General features: G+C 38.9%; 1 protein-coding gene across 3 annotated transcripts; it reads left to right on the forward strand.

The window, feature by feature from the left end:
• The first annotated feature begins 4,819 nt into the window (after nt 1-4,819).
• Nucleotides 4,820-9,292, forward strand: LOC134634932 (uncharacterized). 3 transcript variants are annotated; one of them, XM_063484395.1, is made up of 6 exons: nt 4,820-4,962; nt 5,837-5,945; nt 7,285-7,404; nt 7,707-7,785; nt 8,300-8,433; nt 8,815-9,292. In XM_063484395.1, exons 1-6 carry the CDS (start codon nt 4,865-4,867, stop codon nt 8,824-8,826), a joined length of 552 nt encoding a protein of 183 aa, XP_063340465.1. In that variant the 5' UTR covers nt 4,820-4,864; the 3' UTR covers nt 8,827-9,292. The 3 variants fall into 3 exon arrangements, with proteins under 3 accessions (XP_063340465.1, XP_063340467.1, XP_063340466.1); XM_063484397.1 differs by having other exon boundaries at nt 5,886-5,945; XM_063484396.1 differs by lacking the exon at nt 8,300-8,433.
• Nucleotides 9,293-10,599: the final 1,307 nt, after the last annotated feature.

The following is a 10,599-nucleotide window of genomic DNA, read 5'->3' on the forward strand; positions in this document are numbered from 1 at the left end:
CTGCAGGGGTCCTCCATCTTTTCCCAGTTCAGCCTAAGAAATACTTACCACCTACCCATATTTGGGATGACGATGAGTGGAAGGTGGCATTTAACCCTGAGGCATTTGAAATATCTGGTGAAGCCATTTGGCTTCCTTAATGCCCCAGCCATCTTCTAAGCCTCTGTTAATGACATCTGTTAAGATATTCATAGTGTGTACACATGTTGTACAGTGTGTTTAACAGTATTATGGTTACTGTGGTTTAACAGAGAGACAGTATTTTAGTTGTCACCACAAGAAGGCACTGTTTCATTGTAAGGGCACGTATGCTGCATCATCACGCCTCTAAGAAGAAAAAGTATACCACAACAAAAATGGCACCCATGAGGAAAGGTTTTGCAGAGTGTTGATGTGGAATAAAGTTCCCAAAATATTAAGGACATTTTTGCCTCCGTCGTCATTTTCCTTCGAGTTTATCGCTGTCGATGCTGCAATACTCAACAGGTTATGGGCCCAGGGCTCATGAAGATCCGGAGCCACAACGGATAGCGGGCTAACGGCTAAATAGCAACATGGATCAACGAGGAGCAAGCAGGCTGCCTCGACTCATGTTTGACGGAGATGAGACCAAATATGAACTTTGGGAAACTAAGGTGCTAGGATATTTGCACTTGTTGGGATTAAAAGACACTGTTCTGAAGGAACCGAACAGTAAGGCTGAAGTAGCGGCAGACGGTAAGAAGAACGCTGACCCCGAGTTAATCCAATTTTTGGACGATTAAAGCCTCTCACTGATTATGAGAGATGCCCCTGATAATGGGAGAAGAACATTAGAAATATTGAGGGACTACTACGCTGGAAAGGGGAAGCCCCGAATCATCAACCTGTACACCACGCTGACATTGCTTCAGAAAAAGAGGGAAGAGACTGTCACAGACTATGTCATCAGAGCAGAGGTCGCCATTACAGCACTGCGCAATGCGGGTGAGACTTTAGGTGATGGATTATTGATTGCTATGGTTTTAAAAGGACTACCTGAAAGTTTTAAACCATTTGCAATACATGTTACCCACGATAAAGACGATATGACATTTGCTGAGTTCAAAGCAAAGCTACGGAGTTTCGAAGACACTGAAAAGTCAAGCGCATCGGAGTGTTGTGACAACGTAATGAAAACAGGAGTACTAACCGGGCGTGAGCACACGAGATCCAGCGCACAATGCAGATACAAGAGCGATGTGGACATTGTGTGGACTAAAAGGCCACCGTGCAAAAGTGTGCAGACGGAGGACGTGGTGCAGTCATTGCAAAAGCAACACACAGTGATACCACATGTAGACATAAAGACAAACAAGATGGCGCGCGGAAGGTCTCAGATGAGAGCGGCAATGGATCCAAAGCAGAAACGCCGGATTATGCCTTCAGGATTAAGGGCGCAGACATCAAAGTCCAGCAGTCAGCATACAGCATTGAGGAGAAAGGCCTGTTGGTCGACACTGGGGCTACCTCACACATCATTAACGACATCGCCAAGTTCAAGAGCTTCTACGACGCATTCAGACCGGAGTCACACAGCGTGGAACTGGCAGACGGTACCCAGTGCAGAGGCATCGCCCAACAGAGGGGGGACGCAGAGGTGTTCCTGATTGACAATACAGGCCAGCGATGCAAAGCAACGCTGAAAGATGCGCTGTTTATTCCATCATACCCCCAGAACATATTCTCCGTAAAGTCAGCCACTGCATTAGGAGCAACAGTCACCTTTAAACAAGGGCAGGACATGTTGACCCACAAAGACGGTACTAACTTTAACATTCATGTGTATGGCAAGTTGTACTATTTGCAGACTGAAGTTGAGGGTAATGATAAGTGTAACACCTGTCATGACATACAGGCATGGCATGAGATATTAGGTCATTGCAACTATGAAGATGTAGTAAGATTGCAAGGTGTGGTTAACGGTATGCAGATTAAGGGGAGAACTGATAGACCTGACCAGGAATGTGAAGTGTGTATCCAGGGAAAGTTTGCACAAACCCGAAACAGAGATCCTGATACAAGAGCAAAGGCTCCTTTACAAATGGTACACACAGATTTAGCAGGTCCAATAGCCACTGAATCTATTGATGGGTACAAATACGTACAGTCATTCACTGATGATTATTCAAACTCAGTGTTTGTATATTTCCTGAAGACGAAAACTGATACAGTGCAGGCAACAGAGAAATTTCTAGCGGATGTTGCACCATATGGCAATGTAAAATGCATTAGATCAGGCAATGGGACAGAGTTCACATGCAGAGATTTCCAAACCCTGTTAAGAAAAAATGGCATTAAGCATGAGACATCAGCCCAGTACTCACCCCATCAGAACGGTACAGCCGAGAGGGGGTGGCGTACTCTTTTCGAGATGGGCAAGTGCATGCTAATTGAGAGTCAGCTACCGAAATGCCTATGGAACTATACCATTCAAACTGCTGCTGTAACACGGAACAGATGCTTTAATAAGCGAACAGGGAAAACACCCTACCAAATGCTGACAGGTAAAAAGCCAGACTTGTCAAAGATGCAGAAATTTGGGTCTGTGTGCTATGCATACAAACAGGACAAGGGGAAACTTGATTCAAAATCTGACCAAGGTTTCTTTGTAGGTTATGATAAAAACAGTCCCGCCTACTTAGTTTACCACCCCGAAACTGAGAAAGTTCAGAAACATAGACTTGTTAAGTTTGTGAGCAAAGTAAATGTAGAAAGACAAACACAGACGGATGAGGGAGAACTAAATGATACAGTTAGTTAACAACAGTTCTTTAGTTTCATGGAAGACCAAGAAACAGCCCACTGTGGCGCTCTCTACCTGTGAAGCAGAGTATATGGCTCTGGCTTCCACAATGCAAGAGTGTATATATTTAGAACAGCTTTTGAAAGGTATAGATGACTACAAATACACTCAAACAATAGTGTACGAGGACAACCACGGAACAATTGCCCTGGCTAAAAACCCTGTGAGCCGACAGAGGTGCAAACATGTGGACATTAAATATCATTTTGTAAGGTCCATTGTAAATGAAGGGAAAATGTGTCTGTTATATTGCACTACTGAAGCAATGGTTGCAGATGTCATGACCAAACCTGTTTCTAAGTTAAACTTGCAAAGTTTGCTAACGTTATGTTTGGTGCTTAAAAGGAAGAAAGAGAGAAAAGAAAAAGGAAGTGTGGTAGAGATTGTACAACTGTTTATTGTTTATTGTACAACTTTTCTTTAGATTCCAGCAACCTGAGTACACGAGGGGGTGATAAGATATTCATTGTGTGTACTCATGTTGTACAGTGTGTTTAACAGTATTATGGTTACTGTGGTTTAACAGAGAGACAGTATTTTAGTTGTCACCACAAGGAGGCACTGTTTCATTGTAAGGGCACGTATGCTGTGTCATCACGCCTCTAAGAAGAAAAAATATACCACAACAAAAATGGCACCCATGAGGAAAAGTTTTGCCGCATGTTGATGTGGAATAAAGTTCCCAAAATATTAAGGACATTTTTGCCTCCGTCGTCATTTTCCTTCGAGTTGATTGCTGTCGATGCTGCAATACTCAACAACATCCCTTGAGATTTTCTGAACATCTTTACTTTTGTGTACCTTGATGATGTTCTGAGTTTTTCCAAGTAAGACTCCCAGGAACACCAGAGCCTTGTTCACCAAGTTCTCCAGAGGATTCCTAGAAAATAGACTGTCTGTCAATATGACAAAAATATGAATGTCATGTCCAGAGAGTCTCCTTCTTGGGGTATGTGATCAAAGTCAGTAAAATTCAGGCATACCCACCCAAGATTCAGGCTGGTGTGAACTGGCCCATGCCTGCTTTCTTGAAAAGGTTCCAGCAGCTTTTGGCTTTTGCCAACTTCTACTTGCGTTTTATCAGAAATTATAGTACAGCTGTTAACTCATCATTGAGGTTGACACCTCCGACACTGGGGTAGGTGTGATTCTATCTTAGAGGGAATAATAAGATACAACCTTGTGCCTTTTTTACCTACGGCATATCCCTAGCGGAGCAGAACTGCTGCTAGCAAAACTGCTAGCAAGAAAGCTGGCATTGAAAGCTGGCACAAGCTTGAGTGGTAGAATATCCCTTAGTGGTGTGGACTGATTACAAAAACTTGGCTAAAACTGCTAAACATCTCAATGGATGTCAGGGGCACTGTTCTTTGTTTTTTGCCCAGTATGACTTCTCTATTTCTTACCACCCAGGCTCCCCTAACACCAAGCCAGATAGATACCCTGTCTCACCAGGTGCAGTCAGTTCTTGGGCGCCTAGGGGCCTGGGGCCATGTTCTCAGCTCGTGCCATGGTGGGGGTGGGGGTGGCTGCTCTCTTGTTAATTTGTGTATGCATACTTTCTTATATTTTTCCTGTTCCAGGTTTTGTTGTTTTATTTGTTTTGTTTTTGTTTTCTTATTTTGCAGGTGCAGCACAAAGAGATCCATTGCACGTTTCTATTTCTACTCTTGTACCCTATTTAATGGTCTTCTCTTCTCTTCTTTCAAGTGCTGATCACTTAATAATAAATAAAGCTGTATGTGGGTAGAGGAGACAGAACAGTGTAAATGGCCATATTGTGGTTATAAAATAGGTATTTCCCCTGCACTATTACATACTGACACTAGATGTCTCTCTAAGCCAAGTGATTCTTAAGCTTCTGTTTATTGTCTATTCCTCAGAAGTAAATCTAATTTGGTCTTCTTTCCTTTTCAGAAAGGCACATGACCATCCTGTGATTGCTGGCTTTTTTTTTTTTCATCCTTTTATATATCCAAGTCACTGGAACTACAGGCAGTGGAATTCCAAACTAAACTTGTTCATTTAGTTTATGGCAAAATGCATTCAGTTTATTGGGTCATTGCAGTTCTCCTGGCAGTTGGCTCATCTGAGATTTGTTATGCAGGACCTCTCCATGCTCAGTGCAAAGTAGAATGGTATGATGTATTTTCTCTGTATACAATTTGTTTTTTTGTTGCTGTCATTCTTCTATTTTTGCCTTAAAATAATGTGATAAACATGTATCTGAAGTGATGCTTAGTAAATATTCTGTTATGCATCGTAATGTTAGTCTGCCTCTGCATGTAAACACTACTTCGCCTTTCGTTTCTTTCTTTGTCGTCAATGCAATCTCAATAGAGGAAAGTATCTTCGATATCAATATGTAAACCTAAGACATACAATGATTAATATGTGTATAAATATTATATTCTTCTATATGAAAGTATTAAAGCATACGTAATGGTTCTTTTGTAAATGAAACAACTCTGTATGCTTTATAGAAAAATAATGAGATCACATTTCTCGGTAATAACAACTGAACTGGCCTGTAAAATCACTGAGCTGCCACCGAAATGTAATTTATTGTGTAAATTGGAAACTTCTTGAGCTTAGCCATAGTTTACTATAAACTGGATTGAGGCAATATTTTTCATAAAGAGCACTGGTCTCACCTTTCCGTCATTCTTAATTGGCTAAAAATATGATAACACAAACTTGCAAACTTTTAAAATGCCTTAATTAAATGAAATACAGGTGATCTTTCATCATATAAAGCTTCCTTGTGATATAAAAATATATGGTGTAAGATTTAATAATCAAAAAGAAGTAAATAGTGATAATTACCTTTTGTCAGCAGTAAAAAAAAAAAAGCCCATCTTTTGTTTCTTACAACAGACAAATTCAAAGTAGTCTCAAGTAACACTCACAACCAATCTCCACTAGATGGGACCATTTGTTTTAGTATTCCAAGGTGATGCAACACTAGCAATTACTACACTAAAGTAGCTATGCTTGTTTTATGCCATGCAGGTACTTTGGGATACCATGTCAGGTAGTTTATGAATCCCTGGTTTCACAGATTAAGAAATGGGAAACCATGGCTAGCTGCACTATGGGAGGAGAAAAGTGCCTGTACAAGGTATGTGAAGTCGTACACACACACACACACACACACACACACACACACACACACACACACATATATATATATATATATATATATATATATATATATATATATATATATATATATATATATATATATATATATATATATATATATATGTATATATATATATATATATATATATATATATATATATATATATATATATTAGGGGTGCAACGATACACAAAATTCATGGTTCGGTTCGATACTTTGGTGTCACGGTTCGATATTTTTTCGATACAAAAAAATGTTCATGCTTTTTTAATTTGTCATTTATTAAAATTATAAATATATATTTTAACTCAAAAGTACAGTTTTTAAATTTAATGTTGCTGAAACGACAAAGTAATAAAAAAAATAAATATCTCATGGAGAAATCCCTCATCTTTGGAAAAGAGAGTTTATTACAGAGAAATGGCTCTTTCCAAAATAAAAGCTATACTATACGCTTCTTCTGGGGTATACTCTCAGCAGTATATTAAACATATCAGGTCCCCATAAGGAGAATCATGTGCTAACGGCTGTCTAAATGACAGGGGTAAAGTTTGTAGCATGCGTGCTTGTTGTTTTTGTCTGCTTCCGCTTGTCTTTGCACTAGGATGATGTCGGAGTAAATGTGCAGTCATATTCATTGTGTTCCCACTAGTGCTGTCAGCGTTAATCTGAAATGACGTTAACGCCACAACACGGCAAATCTCCGTTAACGAGCTACCGCGGATCGCCCCGTGTGTGGGGCTGGACGGCGTCAACACGTTAAGGAGCAAACTGCGCTAATGCAGTAGTTCCCACCCATGTACTTGAGCATTGCGTGGCACATCCGACAAACTGTTTTACTTTTGTCCATGACGCGCTTACCTTCAGGGTCATACTTCACATGAAGACCAAAATAGTTCCAAAGGCCATATCTGAATGAGGGTGGGGGAGGTTCAATTTGCCATGTTGCAACGAGCTTAGCTTCTGTCTTGCTAGCTTGCGCTGCGCTCAGTGGATCTGCGCTCGACAGTGCAGCCTAGGCAGAGTAGTCGAACGCAGATCCACTGAGCTCTCAACACAGACAGCATCGTCAGAAGAAAAGTTGATAAAATAAATTAAAAATTTTGTATTGCTCGATACACATGCGTACCGAACCGAAAGCACTGTATCGAACGGTTCAATATCGATACGAGTATCGTTGCACCCCTAATATATATGTATATATATATATATATATATATATATATAAAATTGTATTATTGAGTTCTCTTTAACCTTAATTCTGCTCTGTAGAAACAATACATAGATTAACAAATTAATTAATTTCTGCCTCCAGTTGCACTCTGCCTCAGTTCACTTCATATCTGCCAAGCACACTACTCCCTTTAAGAAGAATGTGTATGACATTAACTTTCGACTGGTCTCCTTTCACTTCTACACTTGCTGTCATGTTTCGGTAGGTTATCACTCTTCTCTGATTTATTATATGACAGGTTAAAGAAACAAAATTAGCAAACTGTCTATTGTCAATAATTTTGGTTTCTGTATATTTGGTTCACTGTACCATGCTCTCCCCTTTCTCTTCTGATGCATCCTTCCTTTTCTGTCTTCATTTTTATTTTTCTGTCTTTCTCACCACCTCACCTTCTGTGTTTATTTTTGTTATTGCTTATCTTTTGCATTTGCCTGTGCAATCTGTATGTTTTATTTAACAAATATGGCAATTTTTATTAATTAATTAATCTACTTAATTTCTAGGGCATGTCTATCTCTGAAACCTGGTATGCCATTAAAGACCATGGCACCAACTACTGCAACCTTTATAACCTGATTGAAGGTAAGGTTTGATAAAAAATTGTGACAGCCTTTTGCAATTCCTGGGCTTCACTGATAAGTTTGTCCTACAAGTGGTAACATGTTAAAGTAATTACATATTACTGGAGGCAATAAGGTAAGTAAGGTTTTATTAAATAATTAATCATCTAGAAAGCATCACTCCTTACTGTGTCATTTACATGGATATGAATGGATATTAATGGCTTAATAAGCTCATATATAACATTGAATGAAAACAAAGTTTATAAAAAATATTACATCCACTACAAACAAGTTATTTAGGAGCTGTTAATGGTTCATAGTATCATTTAGAAAAGTCAAGGAAATGATTAGCAAAATTCTTCTAGTCATTGCATTTATACATATAATGATTAAGATGAGTTTGTTGTTTGTGTGTTAAAAGATGTGTTATAATGTCTTATTTCATATTGTAATTCATTGTTATTTCAGCAGTTACAAGTTGTTAGTTCAGTATTTTCTATGACCTCATCTAAAGTGATGACCATCTATACCAGGGGTCCCCAATCCCAGTCCACGAAGGCCGGTGTCCGTCCCTGCAGATTTTAGATCTCACCCTGGGTCAACACACCTGAATCACATGATTAGCTCATTGCCAGGCCTCTGGAGAACTTCAAGACATGCTGAGAAGGTAATTTATCCATTGTCCTTGATCGATCAGCTGTGATCGATCAAGGACACATCTAAAACTTGCAGGGACACCGGCCCCCGTGGACTGGGATTGGGGACCCCTGATCTATACCTTACAAAGGATTTATAAATGAAAATGAAAGGCCAGCAGAACTCAAGCAAGTCTCCCAAAAGTTGATTCTGCAATTTTCATATTAATGATCAAGGAACTGACTTCACAGCCCATTGTTCATTCAGTGGTTTAATTAGTTGTGCAAAGGTAGTGTATATATATATATATGTATATACAATGAAGAGCAATAGAGTCAGGATTCTTTTACACTATATGGGCCTTTTGTGTTCTGTGTGCTCATACCTCTTTCTCTTCTCATTTGTTCAACAGGAAGTGGTCTAACTGAATCCAGGGGTTATAAAGAGGTCACCAGTGACTTCCTGTGCACCCAGCGTTCCTCTGCTAATTGTACTGTCTACTGACTGAATATTTACAATAAACAGAGATCATCACTGTGAAGCAAGGACAATCACCCAGTTTTGATCTTCTTAGTTATTGACAACAAAAAGAACTCATTTGCAGATTGTATAAGAATCTATACAGTGTGCCCTTACCTGTTTGCTACTGTTGAAAAGGAGGATTTTAATTATCTGTAACTCTTATACAATTTATGTATAGCACGCATTTAGATGTTCAGTTTATTCAAGTATAGTTTTAATGGACCCTGTTTAAACATGAGCAAAGGCTGGCACCTGGGTTAAATATTTTTTATTTAGCTTTTAATGCATATGGCATGCTTCCAAATGTTTCAGAATGAAGTCTTGCTTTAGTAATAAAGGATTTATATATAAAATAATAGTCAATATAAAACAATACCTGAGATATCAGTCACACAAGTACAAATAAACAGTGGATGGTGAGTTATCACATTTATTTATTTTATGTTTTATTTACTGCTGTCTGCTCAGCAACCAGCTGCAGAAGCCAGCTGGATACCCAGAGGTTTTGCATACAATACCCTCGACTTCTCAGTGACCACCTTCAACCTCAAAGATCACTTAGAGTGGGTGGCAACCTGTCCCATTTCCACTCTGTAACTGTGACTGTAATCACTCTCAAACAGATTGGCAAAGATTTGCAATTAATCACCATGTAATTATAAATGCAGATTCATTGCCAATATATTGTACACAAAGCTGACACAAAAATCTGACTGTGGCAATTTATGGTCAGTTGTGTCATTTAAATTCTCCAATATGAATTTCTGCAATTCATATTACAGAAAAAACAGAGTCATGTTCACATTTACATACATTGCACACTAACAGTATCACAATTAATGTTTTGTGTTCTCCTATTATTTGCACAGTCCATCTGGAAACTATTCACAGTGCTTCACCTGTTCCATAGTTTCTCGTGTTACAGCCTTATTGGATGGATTAAATTCATTCATTCATTCATTAAATTCAACCTGCGCAGCCTTGCAAATTTTACCAGCCATGCTCGTTGCAACATGACTCGTTGCAACATGACTGGGTTTAGTGGTCTGGAAAATAGTCCCTGGGGTCTGTTACTTTTAAAGGTTGGAGTAACCTGGAAGTGCTATAGATACCGATGTAAAGTAATACTCTGTGAAGCAGTAAAGGTAACAATCAAAGGATTAAGAAGGTAATGTACACAATTTAGAGTTTTGAATGTGGGATAATTTCTCAAAGCAATTTTCCCAGGAACAAAGCAATAAATAAAAAGTAATAATTATGGTAATAACAAATAATCAAATCACTTGAATTATACTTATCTATTTAACCTACTCTGTGGTATTGCTCACTTTGTTCTGATCTTTCAGAGGAGAGAGGTTGGAGAGAATAGGCATGCCTTGTCCCTTCTGTGTAGATAAAACCCAATAAGACAGGATTCAAGTCCTTGGAAGTTGTAATCCAGTAGGAGACCATGGAATTCCGAATACTCTTGAAATTATAATCTGACAGGGAAAAAAAGGGGGGAAGGAAAAGTCAAAAATTATAAAATCAAATCTCTCTGGACATCCAGTCACCGTTGTTGATATTTAATCACCCAGTGTCCAGCCACAACTTATCATCCTGTCTCTCTGGAAATTTCTTCCTGTTAAATGGGAGTTTTTCCTTCCCACTGTTGCCAAAGTGCTTGCTCATAGGG

This window comes from Pelmatolapia mariae, linkage group LG9 (assembly GCF_036321145.2).
Source record: "Pelmatolapia mariae isolate MD_Pm_ZW linkage group LG9, Pm_UMD_F_2, whole genome shotgun sequence".
NCBI classification, from domain to species: domain Eukaryota; kingdom Metazoa; phylum Chordata; class Actinopteri; order Cichliformes; family Cichlidae; genus Pelmatolapia; species Pelmatolapia mariae.